Below are 24,857 nucleotides of genomic sequence, written 5' to 3'. Positions count from 1 at the left end.
GTGTTAATGGCAGCTATTAGTGGAAGGTCAGCTGAAGTGACTAGGAAGGTTGGCTTCATGTTACTTCTGAACCCATCTGGCTGTGTGTGACAGGTTTCCCATGAAGTTCTTTGCAATATGTGGAGGCTTGCTGGCCCCTGCTTGTGCTGGTGTTTCTCTTCCCTCTGTATCATTAATTGGGGAAGAATTCATTTTGAGCCACAGTGATGACTGTTGCTGGCTTATCTTCTGAAAGTCTGTCATGTGGCATGGAGAGTAAATATGGACAAGAACAAGTAATTGATTGTGGTGCTTAGGGGAGAGCAGAGTTGAGCTGAGCTGTAGCATTTCTGCTGAGCATCTTGGCCTGGCTCTGGAGCAGCAGCTGTGCCCCACCATGTGCCTCCCCCTGGACTGGAGTCAGACACCTTCCACACTACTGCTGGAGGATGTTGCAAAAGCAGGAGATATTCAAAACACATGTATGACTTACCCCTTGCATGCCTGCTAACCACAGCAGGAGTGATAATATCTAACTATTGACTCTACCAGAGAAGAAAAATTGAAACAGAACCTGCATGTTAGGCAGGTTTTTCTCAGTTTGCTGATTTGTGTTGGTGAGATCAAAAGCTCAAAAAGGCTGGGCAAAAAAACCCTTGGAATGTGCCAGAGCCAAGAAGAACACACTAAAATATGGCCAGGCAAATTGCTTGTACTGCTGGTGTACAGAGGTTGGAGAGCAGGCAAAGATGGCAGCTTTTGCAAATAGCTTTCTCAATACAGGGTATTTTCATAGTATCAGTCAGGGTTGGAAGGGACCACAAGGATCATCTAGTTCCAACCCCCCTGCCATGGGCAGGGACACCCCACACTAGATCAGCCTGGCCAGAGCCTCATCCAGCCTGCTCTTAAACACATCCAGGGAAGGGGCCTCAACCACCTCCCTGGACAACCTATTCCAATGCTTCATCACTCCCATGGTGAAGAACCTCCTCCTCACATCCAGCCTGAATCTCCCCACCTCCAGCTTCATTCCATTCCCCCTAGTCCTATCACTACCTGAGATCCTGAGAAGTCCCTCCCCAGCCTTCCTGTAGGCCCCGTTCAGATACTGGAAGGCCACAATGAGGTCACCTCAGAGCCTTCTCTTCTCTTTTTAATGCCCATGAACAGAAACTTACTCTTGCAAACATGAAAGGTCCAATAGCAAAAGGAAATCTGCTTACTCAATATTGACACCTTAGTTTAGGAGAGCCAACTTGTGTTTGGAGACAAGATACTGCTGAGGGAAGCAGCAAAACTTTGGATTGCTTATCCAGTAGTGCTGAGCAGTTTGGACCAAGCCATGATTTGAAGTGTCCAAACCCCACATTGCTGTATTTGCCATACAAATCTGCATTATTTTAATTTCCAAATACAAACAGTGGGAATTCCAGCAAGCCTTGACAAAGGATTTTTGCCAGCACTGATAGAAGTGAACTTTCTTCCATCCACGCAATTCGACATCTCTTGTGAATGTGGAAGGAAAGGAATTTTGCTTTAGAATGCATCCCTTTAACAAGTTTTCTACCCCTTATCTAAGCTGGACACATGTCTCTGCCTTCACTCAAAATGTTTGTTGCAAATATGCAATTATAGGCCTTTTTAGCAGAGGTTATCTGGCAGGCACTTGAGCTCGGGGCTAGCAAGCTGGAAGAACTAAATCCTAGTGGTGATGTGCTGATCAGTCACAAACTTCCACAGAGAAATAAATAGGAAATTGTTTAACAAATCAGGGGGAAACGTTGCATTCCTTTCTACCTAAATGCCTCTGAGTTAAGTGCCTCAGCAGCAGGTTATTGGTGGTTATTTTCCTGTGTCCCAGCTTCGGTGCAGTGGCACATTGGGAAGGAACTTCCAAAGATTTTGTTGTTCACGTGGGCTATGTTTTCAGTGTCTTCATTGGTGATAAGCATGCATCTAAACCAGGCTTAGCAATTGCACAGAATGAGGTTTAGGAGAAGAGAGCTACTTGAAACAATGCATTTTGGAATTTTACTGTAAAGCACAGTAAGTTGCTTCAAAACTGGGGGAGCAGGGGGAAAGAGCTGCCCGTGACACAGGCTACAGGACAGTGGTTTTACTCATTTCTTTACTTTTTTGTTGCTGCAGTGGAGATGCTCAGAAAAATGCACAGACAAAGGAGTTCCTAAGATCAGTGCAGAGGCACTTCTAGACCTGAGGGGATTTTTTTGAAAAGGTTTTGTAAATATCAGGATTTTAAATCTCAAACCATGGACTTGATGATCTTTGAGGTCTTTTCCAACCTTATTGATTCTGTGATCAGCGAGTTGTGCGATGTGTCTGCGGCAGAGATGGACAAACTGAGCTGTGACTGGATTAACCTCCCTGGAAAATCTCCTTAAGAAATGTTCTTGTGCACCTAAGAGATCTGATTAGGTAAAGAACAGCTCTTGGCTCTTGTGTATGCTCATTGCACATGCTGCCTCCTAACACACGGATATGTAGAGCCTTACCTGTAAAACCATTTATGGGCAGAGTGTGAAAGTCACATGATTTCATAGTTTCATAGTTTCATTCAGGGTTGGAAGGGACCACAAGGATCATCTAGTTCCAACCCCCCTGCCATGGGCAGGGACACCCCACACTAGATCAGGCTGGCCAGAGCCTCATCCAGCCTGGGCTTAAACACCCCCAGGGACAGGGCCTCGACCACCTCCCTGGACAACATATTCCAGGGTTTCACCACTCTCATGGTGAAGAACCTTTTCCTCACATCTAGCCTGAATCTCCCCACCTCCAGCTTCATTCCACTCCCCCTAGTCCTATCACTGCCTGAGATCCTGAGAAGTCCTTCCCCAGCCTTCCTGTAGGCCCCCTTCAGATACTGGAAGGCCACAATTAGGTCACCTCGGAGCCTTCTCTTCTGCAGACTGAACAGCCCCAACTCCTTCAGTCTGTCCTCATAGGAGAGGTGCTCCAGCCCTCTGATCATCCTCGTGGCCCTTCTCTGGACACGTTCCAGCACCTCCACATCCCTCTTGTAATAGGGGCTCCAGAACTGGACACAGTACTCCAGGTGGGGTCTCACCAGGGCTGAGTAGAGGGGAAGGATCACCTCCCTCGACCTGCTGGCCACACTTCTCTTGATGCAGCCCAGGATCTGATTGGCTTTGCGGGCTGCAAGTGCACATTGAGAGCTCATGTTGAGCTTTTTGTCCACCAGCACCCCCAAGTCTCTCTCCTCAGGGCTACTTTCCAGCCAGTCACTGCCCAGCCTGTATTTGTGCCTGGGATTGCCTCGACCCAGATGCAGGACCCTGCACTTGCTCTTATTGAACTTCATGAGGTTGGCTTGTGCCCACCTCTCCAGCCTGTCAAGGTCCCTCTGGATGGCCTCCCTTCCCTCCAGCGTGTCTGCTGCACCACACAGCTTGGTGTCATCAGCAAACTTGCTGAGGGTGCACTCAATGCCACTGTCCATGTCACTGACAAAGATGTTGAATAAGACAGGTCCCAGGACTGATCCCTGAGGGACTCCGCTTGTCACTGGCCTCCACTGGGACATGGAGCCATTGACAGCCACTCTTTGGGTGCGGCCATCAAGCCAGTTCCTTATCCATCTAGTGGTCCACCCATCAAACCCATGTGTTCAGGGGAGCTCCGAGTGTGCTACAGTTAAGCCCAGGTTGTGATGTGCTGGATCAGAGCCCCAGTGACTCTGCTGGAGCGTGGTGTCTTGGATCCCATCCTGGAGAGCTGAAACGCTCGTGTTGAAATTGCGGTATAAAATAATTGGAAATGTAGTTGGTTACTTTTTATACCTAGCAAATAGCAAACAACAACCAAAAAAAAAAACAAAAAAAAGAAACCCACCACATCAAAAGCAGCAAGTTGAAAAGTTTTAATGAGTGCATGTGGTGAGTATTTCATTATCATAAAAGCTGTAGGGTTTATTAGCTGCTACAAGGCTGGAGGTTTTCATTCGCCAAAGGCGGTTCAGGGTTTCATGGGATATAGCTGGAAAACATTCCAAACAAATGAATATGCTATTTTAAAAGAATAATGAGATGTTGAGGGGTTTTATAAACTCCAAAATTTGCTAAACCAATATCTCTAATTAGATGAAGAAACTCTCCATAGAGGCTTTGCATCAACGGCTGTGCACATAGAAAATGTTTGAAGCATTTACATATCAAATACCGCTGGCAGCGTTTTGGCTGCAGTCCAGAGCTGCAGATAGTTTTAATCACATTTGTTCATTAATCCTTGGTGGAATTCTCTTATAGGGTCTCTTTAGGATTTTCATTTAGGCATGTGCTGCTGCTTGTCAGCAGTGGGCTTATTTATTTATTTTATGAATGCCATCTGAAGCCTTGAATTATAGCAAGCAGGTTGTGGAGTGGCTCAGGAAGCAGATGATGCAGTGTATTCTTTTTCTCTCAGGAGATCTCCTTTGTACCCAAGCATTTATGTACTCTCACTAGGAAGAGGTTTATTCAGTGGTGTGACATTTGAAGAAGAGTTTCACTCTTTCGTGACTATGTTAGTTCTTTTCCATAGGAAACAGAGAGCAGTTGAATGGGAAGCAGTAATTGAAAGTGCAGCAAAGAGAATTGTGTTGCTAATAAAATGTCTTGAGAGTCATACAACACTGGCAGAGCTGCACTGAAAGTAGCTGCATCTCATGTGATGACTGAGCAGTGCCTGGAGAGCATCAAAATGCAGAAAGCTAATGCTTTGAAATCCACAGGTGCCACTGCCCAGATGGCAGCACTGTTGCTGGAGCACGGCTCTAATCTCTCAAGTATTCGAGTGAGCTGAGCTGCTAAGGCAATAGTTTTCTTCTATTATCTTGTTCCTCTGTTAAACCTGACTTGAAAGACAAAACAAACCATTTAAGACCAGGCTGTTGCAAAAGCAGAAGTGTTAACAGTCACTTGGAGCCTTCCAGATGCATTTGGCCTCTGCAATTGTATCTGTCCTTCTCATTCTTAGGGTAGGCTTTATGAAGGACTGCTCTTACAGGCGCCAGCTTCTCTGAGCAACACCTGCCATGCTGGTACTTGTTCTGGGATAGATGGCAAGGGCTAAATGCAGCCCTCCCCTTGCTTTGCATTTTTAGATGGCAGAGCTTTTTCTTTCAGCAGTCAGGGTCAGGCTCCTCTGAGCCTCTCCTTGCACTAAATTGCCTTTGAGGAGAGAGGAGGAGTTGGGAGCATCAGTGAGGGTCAGGCTGCACATTCAGGGTCTGAAAGCTGAACCCTGCAATGAGAGGCATTTCCTGTGTTGTTGTTTTGCATTTGTGTGGTTGATCACCTTGCAGTGCATTTCCTTCAAGAAGAACTCTTCTAGGCCTTGGATTGTTATTTTTTCTTTAATTATTATTTTCTGCTGTTGTGTCCTTCTGTTGGGTCCTCACTACGCACACATTTTCACACGTGGGCTAGCTGGCATGGCAAAAGGGCCAATACAGATCAGGGTCCCTTACTGGAGCAGGAAGATCCTACCCAGCTCCAATGCCAAGGGCTGCCATGTCCCCAGCAGACTGGGAGTGAAGCTTTCAGAGTGCTCTGGACACTGTACAGGCAGAGTTGGGAATTTGCTATCATTCTTCTCCTTCTCATGGGTTGTTGTCCTTCCTGCCCACCTGCCTGCACCTCATGGGCTGTTGGCAGTTGCAGAAGCTGTGAAGCTGATCTGAACATGTGCACTCCTAGTGGAAGAGGGAGAGGGCAGCAAGGCAGGTTGTCCCCAGGCTAGGAATAGTTGGAAGTCGTCTTCTGCTAAGGCTCTTGGCAGCGATGGCATGTCCCAATACTTTATAATGATGTGTTCACTAAGATTAAATTAATAATGTATTGAAATCACTGAGCTTGATCATAACTACTGGAATGTATTGAAAGGGTAGCAAAATTGAAGGCACTCAGCTCTTCCACTTCCAAGGCTTCTGTGTGCACATCTGCATGTTTAACTAGGCAGTAATATTATGCTTAACTCTGAGTAGATGAGTTTGCCCCATAATTCCAGTTTTCTTCTCTGGAATCTCTTTTCTTCTCTAGGGACTGTCTGGAAATAGCTTCTTGGCAAAGAGCTGTCAGGGTTGCTGTGCATCTAGGCTCTGTAGGGCTGTGTCTTCACACAGTCACAGTGGTCTTGGGAAAGGAAATTGTGGCAAACAGTCAGGAAGATACAGATAGAAATACCAAAGCTTTAGGCAGAGAACTCATAACAGTTTTGTCTTACCTCGTCTGACTCGTTATTTGCCTTCAGCATCCTTGTTGCAGAGCACATTTCTGCTTCAGCCCACGTTAGCCACCTCACCCTGCTCTCCCAAATGCTTTTCTCTGTTCTTATGTTTGTTCAGCTGCTTTTCTGATAATTGCCTGCTTCTCCAGCACCCCACACCCTGGTAGGGCTACTGCTACACTTACTGACACCAGTGTTCACCACGCAGGAGCTACCCCCCTCCCTGCACTCACATCCCACTTTGTTGCAGCTACAGGGTCTTATGCAATGGCTAGCACCTTATTGAGGTGACCTCCGTAAGGTTCTGGTGAAGGTAGACTCCTCTATCCCAGCTGGCAGACTTGCCCTTGTTTAGCACCCAATCTACATCAATGAAGTCTAAACCACTTTGTTTCCCTGTAAGTTTTCTTTGTTTGTCATCTCCCAGACACCCTCCCGTGCACATGAGCTTTCTCCATGCTTTTTTGACTGCACTGAAAGATTTGTTTCTCATTTCTCTCTGTGTGCTGCACATCTGAAAACTGCACACTTTTATCTCATCATCTTTCCTCTCTCATCGTCCTCCCTTGTTGCTCACAGCACAGGTAAGCAGGTGACTTAATCCTTCTCCCTGCTGCCTTACCCTCTGTGTGAGTTAATAACCAAAGGAAATGCAAGTGGGAGCTGTGTGGATGCATCCATCAGCTCCAGCCTCACACACCAACTGTGCAAAGACTTTTTCCTCCATCTGTGTTCCTACTGTGTTAGACAGTAGGGAAACTGATAGGAATGGAATATGTATATTAGTGTGTTTTAATCAGTAGCATCAAATCCCCAGCCCCATGACTTTTTTTATTTCCTTCTTAGGTAGGAAGTACTAAAACTGTTCCACCAGCTACTTTCTGTTATACCGTGATGATTAGTAAAAGATTTTCTGCCAGATTTATGTGTAGTGAATTATCCCTGAAATTTGTGGAGCTATAGCAGAATTTAATTTGGCAGTGTGGAGTGGATATTGCTCCCAGTGATGTCTTCAGCTGAAAATCTCAGCTTTCCATTGCCTTACTTAGAGAAAAAAATAGGCCCATCTCTTTAGTATTTCTCAGGAGTGCCAGAGGCATTGTAAATAGCTGCTGCCAGAGGCATTGTGGTGGTGCAGAGATGCTGCTGCCACCGTACATGAAGTGTGGCACCGTTCTGTGCCAGAAACATTTAGGAAATAAATCCCTGAAGGCAAAGTTTTCTGAAAGGTGAGGAGGACTTTAGCAAATGCATTAGCATCTATGGCATGTTTAATACCTTTGATTTCCTTTTTAATGTCATGCAGTGGAATAATTCAGAGGTGATGTGCAGCATTCTCATGATATTGGGGCCAGGAGAAGCGGTTTGAATGAAGGCTTAATAGAATCTCAGCGCTCTCCCATGCTGAGCACAGAATTGGTTGACTGCATAAATCTAAATGTCAACTAACTAGAAAGTTTTAGCAAATGGAAATGGGCTATTTTATTTCTGTGTTGGCCTTACATGAAAAACAGCATGCTTAAATGACAAAGAGTAAAACTCTGTAGAAGTTGTTTTGAAAACAGGTAAAAGTTGCCCCCAATGTTTTTCAGAAGTGGGAAAATGATGATGGTTAAGGATTCTAAAAGCTCAACATCTTGTGGATGTTTATAAGTATTGGCTTATAAGTATTGGCTGAAAAGTGGTTTATAAGTATTGGCTGAAAAGTGGGGAGCATTGAAATGTTTATATGGCAGCACTGAGTCCAAGTACCTTTGGTAGGAACACTTCTGAACAGTGAAATACAGGTTGGTGAGCAGTTGAGAAATGGGGATGTTTTTAGTGGTGTGAGTTGTTATTCAGTTGGTTTGGGGTTTGGTTTTTTTTCCTTATCCTGTAAGGAAATTAAAACTCAAGCACTTCCAAACTTGGTTATATTTCTAAACATCATCTTTGCGTGCCAGCATTTGCCTAGAAACTCACCCAAAGATGTCAGCCATTGAAACCATTTCATGTGGAAGCATTGCTAAGTAAATTCACTAAATGCCTATTCATCCCAGTAAGATGGGGGCTCACTGGAGCAGCAAATGTGAAAATCTGCACAGCTTACTCTACAGAAAGCAGTTTTCTGAGGTTGCCAAATTGAGATGCAGAGGCTGACCCTGGGAGGTATTACAGCTCACATGAGTGAGCATAGGAGGAGGGTCTCGGCCTCCTACAGCCTGGTCGTTCAGGCTGGTTGATAGGCAAATACTTTGTTTGGTCCAGATAGATCAATGAGATTATGGAAACAGTTTACTAGACTGGTAACATTTCCAAGTTGTTGCATCTTGACCCCAGAAGTTGAATGTATTTTGTAGAAGACTCTGGTTAAACTTGGCTTTCTGTTTCAAAGACAGCAGCTTTTTGAGCTTTAGTTTTTCCGCCATCAACTCCATTACAGGCCATTGCTTCAGTGGTGTTACATCTGTAATGTGGGTTTGAACTCATCTCAGAGCCTGATGAAGATCTTTTTAATATGATTTATTTAGTTTTCCTAAATATGCTAACCTAGGTAAACAGAGAGCATTTTTCCTCCATTGTGAAAGAAACAGCAGCCCACAAAAGCTGTCAAGCATAACTCCATTCTTGGACATGTCAGCTGAAATCCTGAGGATGCTGGTGTCAGATTGCCAGTCATACTAATTGGAATTAACCTTCTAGATGCCTTTGTTCCCCTTAATTATATTGGCATTTTGACATCCAAATTCTTTTCCTTGGCCTCCTCTCTATTACAAGGATGAAAACAAATAAAAGGCCGGTAGATACTTAACCAAGTTCCCTAGGAAAGATCTAGCAAGGCATGTAAAATGGGACTATCAATGCAGGCAGATCACAGCTGGATTTTCATGCTTCCTGTTACAAGGCTTAAAATGTGTGCCAAGAGTTGATAGGGAATCTATTAAGATGTAATAAAGCTGTGCTGCTTTCTAAGTGTGCTTTCCTGAGTAAAAAGAGGCAGTGGAATTTAGCAGCGGGGTGGAAGCTTTTTTCAGCAGCTGCCTCCTTCAAAGAGTCTGTGGATGGTCCCCAAATGAGAACAAGAAGTATACGAATTACTCTGCACACAGTCATTTTCACAGTGTCATTTGTTCTCTCTCTTGCAGGACAAATGACCAGCTAGTAGCATTCCTGTCCAGATACCGTGATATGAACTTCTTGAAGTCCCACGGGAGGGACAATGCAAGGTAAGTTGGCTCTTTCCTCAGCTTCTTTTACCTACAGTGCTGAGAGGCTTTTTGTAGTGATGGCTTTCCGGCATTATCCAAGTGAAGAAATCCCTGGTACTGGAAAGAGAAGAGAATGAGGAGGAAAAGCCTCCCCTGAGGACAGTTAGTTACTGGCCCAGAATGGCTTGTCCCCAGAGCTGTTTTGCAAAGATGCTTTTGCAGGGAGTGAGACATTGAAGTGGATTGATGCTCACTCCCTCCTTGGGTCTTGGCACAGATCAGTGTTTCTGGAGCAAGCTGTAGCTGTCCCACACAGAAGCATATCTCAGCCATAGTGGTGACCAACTGTTGTCCACTAACTGTTGTCCGCAGCAAAGCCTTCTGCAATCAGAATATCTCTGCAAGGTGTGAGAACCTGTACCCTTTGGGAGCATGTGAGGGGGGGTAAGAACAATGGCAAGAGGGTTACCATGATCTAGTATAGTTTTTAAGTCCTTGGATCAGTGCCACTCTTCATCTGCCCTGCGTGGGTCTCAGGGAGAAGAGAATATGCTGTGTTTCCCAGAACACATCACTAACACTTAAAGCTTTGTGGTTTGAGGGAGCATCAGTGACCTAATACCATGTTTCCAAAGATTTAAACAACCTCTGCAGGTGAAAGATTTTTCCCACCAGACTGCAGTGGTCCTCTTTTCCCCTTTATTGCTAGTTTTGCTTTTCCTCTTTATTGCTGGTTTTGTACCATAACAGCAGTCTTGCAACAGTTCCAGCAACTCCATATGCTCAGTCCCAGCAGCTTTGCACCTAAAAATACTGTTTTATTCTGCTTGGGTCACCAGGTCATCTCTTTATTGTGTAAAATGTCAAGCATACTGCAAGGCTGGGTTCAAATGATGGTCACAGAGAGTGTGACAGAGTCACACATGCAGCACAGAGCATGGGTGGAAGAATGCACAGGACTCTCTAACTTGGCTGTTCTTGCAACTAAATTTACCAGCTCTGTATAGTTTCTGTTTAAAGGAAGTCCTCACAAGCATCCATCTTGTGCATGCAGAAATTCTGTAGCAGGTAGTACAACATAATATTTAAATCCAAGTCAACAGTTTTCACAGGAGAGTGTCCAGCTTGGGAAATGCAGTGTCAGAGTGATTGGCAGGCTCAGCTCAAGCTGGCAACAGTGATCGACAGCAGAGTTAAAGTAGGAAAAGGAAGAGAGACAGCAAGGGAAAAGCAGTTGGTCTCTGATGCCTTTTTACTCCTCTGGTGCACCTGATTCTTCTCAAATTCCCTAAGCTGGCTACAGAAAAACAGCTAATGAGTTGTGACATGCCTACATCAAGCTGCTTCAAACATACCAATCTCAGCTGGGTTAGAACAATTTAGATCAGTTGAACCTGCTAATCTGGTATTCATTTAATAAAAACCCAGCTCATGTGCCACTTGTCCTCCCCTCACAGGAGTACTAACCCAGTTATTAGTTCAGTGTTTCACTTTGTATAATGAACTAAAGGCCTTTTAGCCTATTGTGACAAGTTGTGTTTTGGTCTTTTCTCCTGGATGTCTACCATAAATTCTCTGTGCATCAGGAAACATCACATGGGACACAAGTGCAGATTTGCTGTCCCCATCTCCTGTGGTTGTGTTGCCCCCAAGTCCCATAAGCACTTCCACTGCTTGACCTTTCACATCGCCCCTTGGATCCTTTCACATCACCCCTTGGCAGCTCCCCAGAATTTCTGTCAGGGACAGAGCGGTCCCCTCCTCCTGCAGAGGCCAGATAAGTGCAGAGGCAGGAGGCAAGCCAGCAGCTGCAGAAGCTTTTGGTGGATATTGGTACTTGGCAAAAGGTAATTCCTTTGCTGTCAAAAGCTGATCAAAAGGCAGTTTGCCCACTGTTGGTATCATGGCTGAATTTTCAGCTCTTCTTCCACCTGTTGAGAGAGAAATTGTATCTGATGTGAAAATCTCTAGCCTGATCACTCAGTTTTAGTGTTCCAGCAGCTCAGTCTTGTCTAAACCTATAACCGTAGTGCCCACTCTGCCCATCTGACACACACTTACCAACTGATGTTCATTTTAGGCCCAGGGTGTGGAAGCTGTGCCCATGCCAGTGAGGTTTGTCCCTGTAGCTACAATGATGAATCTTCTGGGCTGAAATACCTTGTGTAGGCACAGGCAGGTGAGATGAGACTGAAGACCCATATAGGCTGTCACCCTGTGTCCCCAGAGGAGCAGAAGGGGAGACAAATAGTGGTGCTTCCTTACACTGTATTCTCCCAGCTTCCTGCGACCTTTGCTCAGGGAACTGCCACAGCCAGACTCGGTGCCTTGCTCATTTAAGAGTAAGAGATGATTATTTTTGTCTGTTAACTTTTCCAGTTGCTTTTTAAACTTTGCTGTTTGCTTTGCCTTGTCACAGCCCTGTGGAAAAGTAATGTTTTGAGGGGTGAATGGTATAGCCAAGAGCTTAGTAAGGTCTAGAAGAGAAGCAACAGCCTCAAGGTTTGACAACAGTTACTTTAAACAAACAAAAGGCAACTTTTGGAAAGAATTTAGGACACAGGCCAGCCTCCAAATTACTGGGCAATAGGAGAAAAGTCCCTTGGGACATCCTGTCTCAAACAAATTGGAAGAGGATTTTTGATTTAAAATGGCTAGTCAAAGCCATGATAAAGAGAGGACACTGGACTAGCCTGACTGCCATCCCACATACAATAATAATTGTTGCTGTTCCAAAGTGTTTTTCTCTTAAACAGTTGAAGTGATAATACAGGAGCTCAGCATTTAACATTACTGGAGGCAGTAGATAACCCTTGCTGCTACTTTATATTCTAGTTTATGGATGAGCAATGGCTCCTAAACAGTGAGCTTTTCATCTGTCTGTTTTGTAAACAGGAAAATCTGAACTTTAAGTCATGATAGCCTTCAGATCATACCAGAGAGAAATGTTAGAGGTGCCATCTTAAAACTGCAATGCTTGTGCAGCTCAGTTACAGTGTACTTTGTATTCAAGCTGTGTTCACTATCAGTGCATGTTTTAGTGCCAAATAAGGAGAGAACCCAGGCTTCCTCTCGTAGAGGGAAGTTTTCTTTCAGTTATTCCAGAGTCATTAAAAAGTGCATCACTCTGATTTGCCTTTGGCAGCTTAAGGAAAGGAAATGGACATGGAAATGGCTCCTTGACTCATCTGGAGAAGCATTCTTTCCTTACAGAGCTGGCTGTATGAAATGCAGTGGCTGGAGTCACTGCACAGTGCTTGGTGGGCAAGACTTAACTCTCCCCCTCTTTTCAGTATCTGAGATGAGCCTAGCCCGGTTCTGAGAGGCTGGAGGGACATTAACTCCTGAAGGGATGGAGCACATTCCCAAGACCTCCACCCCTTTCAGCCCAGTTCTGCTGACACTAATCTGTTCCATCACCTTTTCAGCCATGCCTTTTTTTGCACTGCTTGTTGGCACTCTGTGCATTGGGTTTATGGTGGTTTGGCCATCACTTAGCAGATGGATCATACAGTAAATGCTGTTGTGTGTTGTAGTGATGAATTGCCCAGGAAGTACCCAAATACCACAGGGGAAAAAAATACTATCCCTGCTGTTGGAATATTTTAACCACCTAGCTCCCAGCAGCATTTACCTTGCTCATGTGAAATATTTGGTGGTTCATTTGGCTCAAGTTTCCTTCAGCCATACTTTTTTTTTGGTTGTTTTTGCTTATGATTTTAAACACTTCACTGTTCTGAAGCTCATGGACTAAGACGACCTTCTTTTTTTGCTTGTGGGTAGTTCAGCCCAATGGTTGCATGTAAAATGTAGTGACTGCAGTGGCAACATACATCTTCAGTGCAAAGAGGCTGCACTTAAAAGTATTTTAGACATTCCAGCTAACTTTCAAATGTTCCTTATTGGTTTGTGCTAAGCATTAGGGGAGACATAAAGCCTTTACTGCTCTGGCTTGACAATTTGCCTCATCGTAGGGCTTTTATTTCTGCTCGCTTTTGGAAAACAATACTAAGCTGTCAGTGCAAAGAAAAACAAAAACAGAGTTTAGATGATAGGAAGAGGCAGTAAAAACAGCCACAGGTTTTGATGTGGGGCCTGCCTGAACTAGCCATAATTTGTGTGGTGGGTGGGAATTAGGAAGAAGGTGATAACTGGGGTAGTGGTAAAGAAATGAGAAATCGTATCACCATCTAAGAACTCTGAGCTGCACACTTCCTTTGCAGTGGTGCACACAGTAACATTTGTGTCCTTTCAGCTGTCCTGAGCCATTTTATAAATAATTATGGTAGGGAACATCCCTTTAAGCTGGACAGCTATTGTTGGCCCTGTTTCACCCAGAGGTCAATAGCCTGATTTGAAAATCTGCCATATAGAGAAGTGACTCACACTTGCCCTCAATCACTTGGAAAGTTTGATTTCCCCACTGCCTTTTCTTTCTTCAGTTGTCTAATGTGCAGACCCTGAGATGCTAAGCACAGTAGAAGCACTCAGTGAGATTCTGTTGTGGTGGACAGTCAGGGTGTCCCTTTGCATTGCCTGTGGGCTCTGCAGCAGCTGTGTTCTGCTGGCCTTGGCAGTAGCAGCAGCATGTGCTGTAGCTGCTCCAGCAGCACCATCATAGGTCATTGTCTCCCCCATCCTGAGAAGAAACCCTTTCCATTTTTGCCCTTGTAAAAGCTGTTACAGTGTTTCTTAAAAGTTATCATAAGTGAAGAGTGGTGGAAAGAAAGCCTCAGGAAAGTCTTCTGAAAGTCCCTCTTGAGCCTCATAATTCACAAGGGACTGTATGGAGCTGTTGTCAAAACAAGGCAATTCCTAGTAGAGTCATCACTGCAAAAAATAGACTCTGCAACTTTCCTACAAGCAAAAATGGGGTTAGAGATTATTATTTTATAGATAGATAGATGTATTTTGGGACACTTGAAGAGTCCCTGACCTGCAACATTAAAATGCTGAGAAGCACTAAAGCTTTTTAAGATTTCCTCTGAAAGAGAGATTTCCAGAAAGTGGAAAGTAAGATGCCCATAACCAGTGGAAGTTAGTGATGCTTAGGAAAAGGTGGGCTAGAAGAAACAGCCAGGAGGAATTTCTTCTAAATATAATGCAAAGGTGTGACATGACTGGAGCATTAAATAGATAAACTGAGAAAATTCCATACAAAAGAAGCAGAAACAAATTATGTAGAGTATGAGGCACCTATTGTAAAGCTTGGAAAATCCAATTTTGTCCACAGAGAGGTGGAATGATCAGATAAAATGAGTGCATTCAGTGACTTTCAGCAGTGTCTCGTGTGCAATAACCTGAATGTCCTGGACATTTGATGTCCATGAAGATTCCATTGACTGCAAAGGGCCATGTTTAAAGTAGTATTTCAAGGTAGACTTGTAACTTGAAAGAGCTCTCAATGTACTGTGCCATTTTTACTACACTGTACATGATCTAAACCTTATCTTGTCCAATATTTGTGGCAGCAGCCCAGCTGTCTGCCCTAGATACATGGATGTTCTCTGTGGTTCTGCCACATGGCTGTTTGGTTGTATTCGGGTGACACCTGAACAGTGATTGCTGTCTTTGGTGCTGGGATAAAACAAACAAGGATAAAACTGTCCCAACAACTTGTTCCAAATGGTGAGCATGACTTCTGTGGTTCCAGACTCTCTTGTGGGTTTGGAAGTTAAAGAACTTGGACACATGGTTTAGTAGCCATGGTGCTCTTAGGTTGAAGATTGGACTTGATGATCTTAAAGGTCCCTTCCAACCAAAACAATTTGATGGTTCTGTGATTCCCATGCACACTAAGCATGAAAGTGTTGAAACATACATTGGAAATAACTGGTAATGTAGACCATGGGAAAATCCTTCCAGTAGAGCTGCTTGGTCTCATGGTGACTTGCAGCCCAGCTCATAGACACCCACAGGAAACTGCAGGAACAAATGTCACTATCTGCATTTCTCCCTGCTGACTTCATTTTTTGTGGCCATGTCACAAAAAATTTTCTGCTCTGAGTTTAGTCCCTGTCCTCTGGAGGTCAGAACTCATGCTATCCTTGATGAGGGACAACTCCATTTCAGGACTTGGAGGTGAGCCCTGATGGCTTTTTGCACGACACAAAGAGGTCTTGGGAAGCATACCACAAGATTATGTGGCTCTTTCTCTGGTGTAGTATAAACACATGCTTAAATGTGCTGCAAGTCTTAATCATTTCAGGTATTTTAAATGCTGCTCCACCCTTCATAAAATAAAGTTACTCATGGAAATGGGATAAGTCAGTGGTGTCTCCCAGTCTACTGGAAATTCATCATGTAGTCAATGGAGAACAGAATCTCTGGCCTGCAGCAGGCAGGGAGTGAAACTGCTCCGTGCAGGTCTGGGTTTTATGAACTTGCTTATTACAAAGAATTATTCAGTGACTGGTTTATGGAGATATATTGTAGCCTAGAGATTGCTCACAAATTACTTGCTGCAACTGTTGCACTCAAGATTGTCAAATTACTGTTCTGTGCTTTCTACTTGGTCACCTAAATTGCAAGTTATTGTGTTATGCTTCCCGACTGATTGACTCCAGGAAGTGTTTTCCAAGGTGCCTGTGCAAACACTGCTGGCAAGAGCCTCTCATATTTCTCAGCCCTAAAAATATTTACTTGACTTTTCCCACCAAAATTGGCTGACTTCTTCAAAATTTTGTGTAGAGAGAGCTAAAAGACAAATAGATAGAGTCAAAATAATGTGCAGAGTTTGTCCACAGACGACAAGGAGAACATGGACGAGGTGCAAGGGGAGCTTCAGAGATCCTTCCTTTGACACTGACTTTCAACTTGTGATTGTTTCATGATGTGTTATTTTATTTGTAGTCCTTTTTTTCTGGTAAAGTGAGTAATGATGCTGAGGGCCTGGTAGGTGCACCTGGTTAACAGAGAGATGTTGATAGGAGGCTTGCTAGGCACGACAGAAACAGGAAACATTTCAGAAGAAACCTTTTCACTTTAAAACCAGAATCTTTGCATGCAGAGTCCATCAAATGGCAAAGTTTCTGATAAGAAACATTTAGCAATCTGATAGCCTCAGAAAGCTTTATTCATCCAGAGATTTTGGCAAACAGAAGGCAGCAAACTCTGTCTTATACACTGCATAAGTGTGAGCTTTCCAGAGCAGAGGTCTCTCAGAGTTGCTGTGGTATGCTGTGTCACTTGCAGAAAACTATCCAAAAGGGTGATGCTTGACTGTGGTGGGTTTGCTGGTATTAAGTGACTGTGCAATAATATTTATTAGTAGTTTTTTATCAGAGGAAGAGCTGAGCTCTGTGTTTATATTCACGTTGTAGGAGCGTGTGCTAAACATCTTACAAATGCTTTCTGTGTTATACAATCCTGGAGTCTCCTCTGAAATGCATTTATAAATCTTTTAATGCACTACAAAATGAGAGCAGTTCCCTAAGCTGGATGGCAGTCAGGAGCTGTCTGCACAGTTAACTGTCTGTGCTCAGTGGGCAGACCACGTGCTGCAGACACTAGAGGGTTTTTTTAACAGAGTATAAAAATAACTGCCTGAAGTGTGGAGGGTGAATGGTTGGGAAGTACATTCACTTTCCTTCTTGTAACCTTGTCTAGGATTTTAGGACTGAGGTTTGTTGTGAAAACACTCATGCTCCCAAGGAATGGCTTATTTCACTGCCTGTGCCAAGATTCACTCGCCCAGGCTGTTAGCACAGAGAAGTCCTGGGACTGTGGACTCGTGCAAAAAGAGGAGCCTGGGAACTGTGCTGGAAATTGTGAGGCTGAGAGCACAGATTTGCAGGGACCTTGAATGTGGGCATGCTCTTCTATTGCCAATTTCAGACAACAAAACTGAAGTTGTGTAACTGAGCTTTCTGGTGCTGGGTTAAACCCTTGTCCTGTTATGTGGGCAAGGGAGGTTGTGAGGAGTTATGAAATGGTCAGGTGGTGGTTTTGATTTGGGGGTTTCCATTGCAGCCTAAGAAACTTCTACATGAAAATGAGAATAGAGAGTGATAGTGGAGATAGCAGTTGAAAGAAATGATTTCATGGAAAAGGACTTTATGTTGCTATTTAAGCATGGTCAATAAAATTCTATTATTTTCTTAAAATAATTAACTCAAATGAGTATTTAGGCTTTGAGGGAAATAAATAAATGACCAAACTTTCAGGCACATTAATATTTGATTTGGAGATAACTGCATAAATATTGAATTTGAAGATTACATTCCAGAGCACTGCATTAAAATTGCAAGACTTTTCTATTATCCTCCATAATGGAACATGAAATTAGAAACTTGTTCATGGAAAGAGAAATTTCTCCACTCACATCTACACATTTTCTGCAGGGTTGTGTTAACAGAGGAGCTGCTCTTCTCCTACCCTGAGAAGAAACCCAGCTATCAGTAGGACCTAGACCCCCAAGTCATTTATGGGCCTTTTGAAAATTAATATGCACCATTTGATAATTGCCTCTCTGTTCTTTGATTGGTGTAGAACAAAACTGTAACCAGGGATTTAGCCCATGGGGTTAACACTCACATTTCCAGATGCAGCAGTCCAAAAAGCTTTGAAGTGGCTTCTTAGCTTTCATTTCTTTTCTCCATCCTTCGGGTGCATGTGTTTGCAGACCACTAAAATCCCTTTTTCCTGATCTTAAAACACTTCTGAAAACACTACTGAGTAGCACTGTCTTGCTCAGGAAGGAAACTCAGGTCTTATGGTCCTCCTCACTGGAGGGGCTACAGCTCCTGTTAGATTGCAGTTCTTGCATCCAGGGAGATGGGTGGCTTTGTGGGTGACAGTCCAGCAGCCTGAGTAGCTAGTGTTTGTTATTGCTCAGACGATGTATTCAGCACAGCAACTCACCAACACTAACAGCACTCAGCCCCCCTTGCAAAGGCATCTGCTAATTCATGGCTGCCCTGCTTCCCTTTCTGGGAAGGAGTTCTGAAAATGGAATGACAAAAAATGGAATGACAAACAGAACCTGGATCACACAGTCTCAAAACATCTGTGGGCGTCCACTTCACACTGTTTGCAAACATAGGTTGATTTCCAGCTCTTTTTTTCCCTTCCCATATTGGTTTCAATTAATTTCCTCAACTTTACAGTTCTGCAGTTGCTCCTCTTATTCATGGTTCAGCAATAACAAAACATTGCTCCCCATAGACTGGAAAATGGAGCAGACACATTCATTCTGCAGCCGAGAGTAATGCAGTTGTATTTCTCCTGGATTAACTGTACCCTGATAGAAAAAATTGTGGCATAGTAAGCTAGAAGAAAATTGATCTTTTTACCTTTATGTGTGGTTTTCTGTTTTTCAAAAGCTGTGCATTTATGGAGAGGCAGAAGCTGTATTTACTTCCTCTGCTCATGTTACGGTTCTTGCGCGGTGGTTTGTTAAGAGTTAACAGACACCGTGCGGTTTCAGGCCTTGCATGTCACACTCTGTACCTTGCACAGTTCTGCCTTGGGACAACAGAAGGTGTAAATGATGTTTGAAAGCAATCTGTTGATCTTTGTCACTGTAAATGAACGTAAAACTGATTCATCATTTATTAAACCTCTGCGTTATTTATGAGTAGAAAAGAAATATAATCAAGGGACCTTTTTATCCTTCTTTTGGAGACAGTAGCTTCGTTGTTGCTAGTGATGATAACGAAGGAGAAATTAACCCTTCATGGCTGCTGTGAATTCCCCCAGATTTATCAGAAAGCAAGGCCTGGATCGGCTGTTCCTGGAATGTGACACCCACATGTGGCGCCTGGGTGACCGGAGGATCCCAGAAGGAATTGCAGTTGATGGAGGGTCGGACTGGTTTCTCCTGAACAGGAAGTTTGTGGAGTATGTCACTTTTTCTACTGATGACCTGGTAACAAAGATGAAGAGGTTTTACTCTTACACATTACTTCCTGCAGAGGTACGTGAATCCAAAGCATTCCCTCTCTGTGTCCAAAGCTGCAGTGTTTGTGCATTTCCCAAGGCTTTTGCCTGATGTTGTTGGGCATTGGATCATCCTGCAGTGGGCAATGAAAACTTTACTCCGTGACGAGTAGGTCTTTTAGCGTTAGAACCACTCTTGCCGTTGTTGTGTTGCTTTGTTTGTTTGTGGGACTTCCTTGCCATGAGTCCCTTTGTTTTATACTTTTAAGCCTATTAATCTATTACTGAACAACAAAAATCCAGCTGCCCTTTGCTTGCAAATTGTTCCTTCACAAAGCCTTTGAAGGCTATTAGAGATGGCGAATTGTCTTCATAAGTAGCTTTCCTCGCTATTATCCAGCCCTTTTCTTTAAAAATAAGCCCCCTACAAACAAAGGTTTATTGTTCCCTTCAAAACTCAGCTAGGAGGCATAGTCACAAATCATTTAGATCACTCAGGAAGGGCTCTGGCTACAAGTGATGCAGAAGGGGAGTGCACACCAAGATGGGCTTTCGTCTAGCGTGCAGCAGTGTGTCAGTGTGGCACCCCCAAAAGAGAGCACAAAGCCTGGCAGCTGCTCAGGCTGTGCTACACCTGCCTCAGCAGGTATATTGCTCCTCAGGCTCTGCTCCTAGGGTGTGGAGCATGCAGGCATTCCAAAGAAGACCCTAATGGCTGTCTTTAAAATGATAACTTTGTTCCTCACTAGAGGCCCCTGAACATTCCAGGGGATTGATGAGACTGATCTTGCAAATCTAGGCTTATTAGCTTGCAGTGGAGCACAGCCACTGTCATCTTTTGATAGGGGTTTATTATTCTGCACACATGTTGAATAATCTTGCTTTAATCCCATTTCTGTTAAAAATCACCTTTTCTCTCAACTCTGATAACCTTTTCATCCATTATCTAGGAGAAATTTCTGCATCATTATAAAAGGACACAGGGCAATGGGTAATTGGGTAGGGTTTTTTTTTCCCCTCTCGCTTGAATGAGGATGGATGCCTTTATGGGTTTAACCAAACAGTTCAAGCATAAAATCCATATTCACTGGGCTGTCATTTAACATTAAAAAGGGTAGGGGGATTATTTGGGGGCCAGCCATGCTAATGTTATGCTGGTTATTTATAGGCCTTACTACTGCTGATTTTAAAGAGGAGTCACTGCTGCAAAAATCCTCTCTCACAGAGCTAAATTTGATCATATTCTACAGCTCCTTGGTACAAGGTTTTCATTGCAAGATATGTAGCTGGTTTCTTGAAATCACCCTGCCTTCACTGACCTGCTAACCTGCTATATCAGTCCCCATTACACATGATGTATGTAATAGCTGATATTATGATGTTATAATTAGGATAGCCCAATAAGAAATCCTTGCTGCCTTGAGTCAGCAAATAAAGACTCATGATTTCAGATGTAATTGCAGGAGGCAGAATGCCCTTCTGGTGCCTGGGGTGAGCTGTGTGCTTCAGAAGAAGGCCCTTCAACTAGCGATGCATTTGGGAGTGCTGGGGCTAGAGACATCCACAGAAGAGCTGTCTGAGACTATTTTTCATAGTAACCAGGGTGATGGTAAAGGTTTGAGAATTGTCTTGGGAAACAATTTGAGATATGTCATCAACAAAGTGCTCAGGAAAATAGTCCTAAATGTGCTGGACCAGAGAGTAACTTACAGGAGGCAAATAATGAGGGTTTCTCAGAATTGCTCTTACAGCTGAGGTAAAAATCAAATCATTGCTGGCACTGGTGCCTTTCTGGGAGTCCTTTGGGCTCCCAATCCCCAAAGATGCTTATTGCAGAAGCACAATTAGAATAGAATAGAATAGACCAGACCAGACCAGGTTGGAAGAGACCTTCAAGATCATCGCGTCCAACCTATCATCCGACACCACCTAATCAACTAACCCATGCAACCAAGCACCCTGTCAAGTTTCCTCCTGAACAGGAGAAAAGGTGAATTATTCTCTGTCAGGTTATTGTAGCAAAGCCTCAACTGTATGCTATGGCAGTTTGACTGTGTGTGTGGGGTGCTGTGAGTTTTCCATCCTCTGTGGAGTGCATACATATAAAGTACTTCTATGGCAGAACAGCAGAGCTTGTGAATTCGGTCATTTTGAAAGAAAGTCACCTGCATTAGCTTCAGGCCCATGGGCTGAAAGGAAAGAGAAAATGAAGTCTGAGGAGCAGAATGTACTGATCTGGTCTGTCTGTCTTGCAGTCCTTCTTTCACACTGTTCTGGAGAACAGCCCATACTGCGAGTCCATGGTGGACAACAACCTGCGCATCACAAACTGGAACCGTAAACTGGGTTGCAAGTGTCAGTACAAGCACATTGTTGACTGGTGTGGCTGCTCGCCTAATGACTTCAAACCAGCAGACTTCCACCGATTCCAGGTAACTGCATCAGTCCCTTCTCTGAGAGCCACAAAGAAACTCTTCCCCGCTGCAGTGTGGAGCCACTTAACTACAGCACAGACTGGGAAGGGAAGGTTCTACCCCTCGGGCATGGTGGAGAAAGAGGTGTGAGGAGGAAGCTCTGCTCTTCATTTCAGGGGAATAAAAGGCCAAAACACAGAACCACCAATCTTTTATTCTGAAATGAAGAGCAGAGCTTCCTCCTCACATCTCTTTCTCCATCATGCCTCATGGGGTGAAAGCTTCTCTTCCCAGTCCCTGCTGCAGTTGGGTGGCTCCACACTGCTAGGTAAGGCCACATAGCAGCTCTCTGCACTTGTGGCACTGGTAGATTTGCTGTTGTAAAAAGGAGGAAAGCTTGGCATGTCCCTCACTGTTATTTCTTGGTAACTTGTGCAAAGAGGATTTTTCCAAAGTCCCATCTCAGGTGCTGTTGTGATTTCACCGAGCTTCTGGCTTTCATTGTTAAGCAATGGGTTTTGTCTTTGAAAAAAGCTTAAAGGTTGACTACAGTGTCTACTAGAGGGTTGCATAGCACAAGGCTAATCTGGTTTTTTGACTATGTTAATCAACATGATTATGTTTAAGTTTATCTCTTTGTTTTGGGGACTGCCTTTAAAAGTTTCATCAGTTTTCTCAAGGCAGACGTGGGAGCAAATCCTTGAGCTCAAGGGTACACTTGGCCTCAAGACTGTATCTGGTTTGTGTTATCTTCTATTAAGAATGAACAACCACTTGTTTCGAGGTCAACAGATTTGCAGTTCTGTCCCTGCAGCTCCTCAGGGTTCCCTACATAAAGCATGTTTGTTCAGGCTTTGTGTGGGATGGGGAATGTGTTACCCTACAGCACAAAAATGATGACTCCTCCAAAACAGAGATCTTTTCTTTGTTGTAATGTGCTGCCTACCAGGCACAGTTGAAGTCAGTGACACAGGCACTCCACGAAAAGAGCAAATGAGACATTATCTAAGAGGGGCTCTGCTGCCCCAAACACCAATCCCAGGAAAGTTTCCAGCAGAATAAATAGCAAATCTTCAGAAAGCCCTGCCAGTCTGCAGAGGCTGACCTGCTCCAGGCTGGGGAAACAGCTCCACAGTGACATTTCTCAGAAAACAATCAGGTAAACTGAGCTGTGAGGGAAAGTTCAGAATGAGAATAGATGAAAAGGCAACGTCTGATACTTGCCTGGTGAGAGAGCGCCTCTGATGAACACATGGCACCAGAAGGCTTGCTCACAGTTCCCACGGAGGCACAAAGCAAGCTGCAGAAGGGGAGATCAGAGGCCCCAGCATGTGCCATCTCAGAGTAAAACTGAGCACCCTCAAAACAATCTTTCAACCATCTGGGGTACGTGTGAACTCCTTGGTACCTCAGAACCTATATCCTCAAACATGAGCAAGGCAAACCAAAGGCATTTTAGAAGGTGTTGGTAGTTGAGGAGCATATAAACTGGTGATACACCCAAGACTCTGTCAACTGCAGGGTGAAAAATCAGTACAGGACCACTGAGAAACCTCAGTGATGGATGGCACCTCTCCTGGAGTCTTCTTACCATGTCATAGCAGCAAATTTATACATGCACAATGCTGCTCTGCCTCTTCATAGCCCCTGTGCCACAGGACACTGCTCCCTGCCTGACCACTAGAACTCTGCCAATGCTGTGCCAGCTGCAGGCTAACACAGTGGTTTAGAGAATGTTCCCCACCCCTCTGGCACTTGGAGAGCCTTCAAGAGCAAGGCAGTGGAGGGTGGCCCTTGGTACCAAGGGGTTGGCACTGTACATTTTCATGGAGTGATCACATAGCTTTGGTCTGGATCTCAGCGACAGGTGGTCACAAACGTGAGCCACCCTGGCCTGTGGGGTGAACCAGTCCACATCTTCAGCTCCAGCCCGGTGCTAAGGACAAAGCATCGCAGTGGGAAATGGGAGCTCACTCCAGTGTCCTTTCCTTTTTGTGTCACCACAGCAGACGGCCAGGCCGACCTTCTTTGCCCGCAAGTTTGAGGCTGTAGTGAACCAAGAGATAATTGGCCAGCTGGACTACTACCTGTACGGCAACTACCCGTCGGGCACGCCCGGCCTGCGCTCCTACTGGGAGAACGTGTTTGACGAGCCCGACGGCGTGCACAGCCTCAGCGACGTGGCGCTCACCATGTACCACGCCTTCACCCGCCTGGGCCTGCGCAGAGCCGAGACCTCCTTCCACGCTGCCGGCGACAACAGCTGCCGGTTAGTCTCTGCCTCTTGTGCTTCCCTTGGGTGCTTCAGGGAACGCAGCCTGGGCTGCCAAGTGCTGGTGGAGGTTCATCAGCTTTGCAGAGTCACAGAATGCTCTGGGTTGGAAGCGACCTCCAAAGGTCATCCAGTCCAGCCCCTCTGCAGTCAGCAGGGGCATCCTTGGCTAGATCAGGCTGCCCAGAGCCCTGCCAGGCCTCACCTTGAGTATTTCCAAGGATGGGGCCCCCCAACCACCTCCCTGGGCAACCTGTTCCAGTGTTCCACTACCCTCATGGTGTTAGGAATCTGTCCCTAACATCCAATTGTGACCGTTTGAGGCTGTGCCTTTAAGAAAAGGACAGTACTGGGGCACTGTGGCTCCACACCAATCTAAGTCTCCTGTTCTCCAGTTTGAAGCCATTGCACCTCCTTCTGTCACTTCAGGCCTTTGGAAACATCCTTCTCACAGGCCCCCTTCAGGTACCGGAAGGTCACTATTAGGTCTCCCCAGAACCGTCTCTTTTCTGGGCTGAACATCCCCAGCTGCCTCAGCCTGTCCTTATAACAGAAGTGCTCCAACCCCCTGATCATTCTTGTGGCCCTCCTCTGGAGCTGCAGGCTGGGCTGGCTGGAGCACACCGTAACAAACAGGACCAGGCAGCTGCAAGTGCACAGTGCTCATTTCCAGGAGTATTTCTCCCCATAATAAAGCATCGGTTATTCAGGGCTGACATTATGTGACCTGTTAGCTGCACTTTTAAAAAGCTGCTCTCCAGCCTGATGAAGACTGATAGGATCCAGTTGGGCAGTGCTACCTCCACTGCTGCATTTTCTTCATTAATTCCAGCAAGTCTATTATACCCTCAGCTCCTAAACCCTCCATGTGATTGC

General features: G+C 44.7%; 1 protein-coding gene across 1 annotated transcript in view; it reads left to right on the top strand.

Moving 5' to 3' along the window:
- Positions 1 to 24,857, top strand: part of XYLT1 (xylosyltransferase 1) — a 184,325-nt gene that overhangs the window by 133,178 nt on the left and 26,290 nt on the right. The window contains exons 5-8 of the mRNA XM_068146850.1: positions 9,354 to 9,434; positions 19,116 to 19,332; positions 21,551 to 21,727; positions 23,716 to 23,978. Of these exons, the coding sequence (XP_068002951.1) occupies positions 9,354 to 9,434; positions 19,116 to 19,332; positions 21,551 to 21,727; positions 23,716 to 23,978 (738 nt within the window). The remainder of the gene's footprint in view (positions 1 to 9,353; positions 9,435 to 19,115; positions 19,333 to 21,550; positions 21,728 to 23,715; positions 23,979 to 24,857) is intronic.

This window comes from Melanerpes formicivorus, unplaced genomic scaffold (assembly GCF_026170545.1).
Source record: "Melanerpes formicivorus ecotype bairdi unplaced genomic scaffold, bMelFor1.0.p_v2 SCAF_14, whole genome shotgun sequence".
NCBI classification, from domain to species: Eukaryota; Metazoa; Chordata; class Aves; order Piciformes; family Picidae; genus Melanerpes; species Melanerpes formicivorus.
The sequence above is the reverse complement of the archived record's forward strand: the minus strand, read 5'-3'. Positions and strand labels throughout refer to the sequence as shown.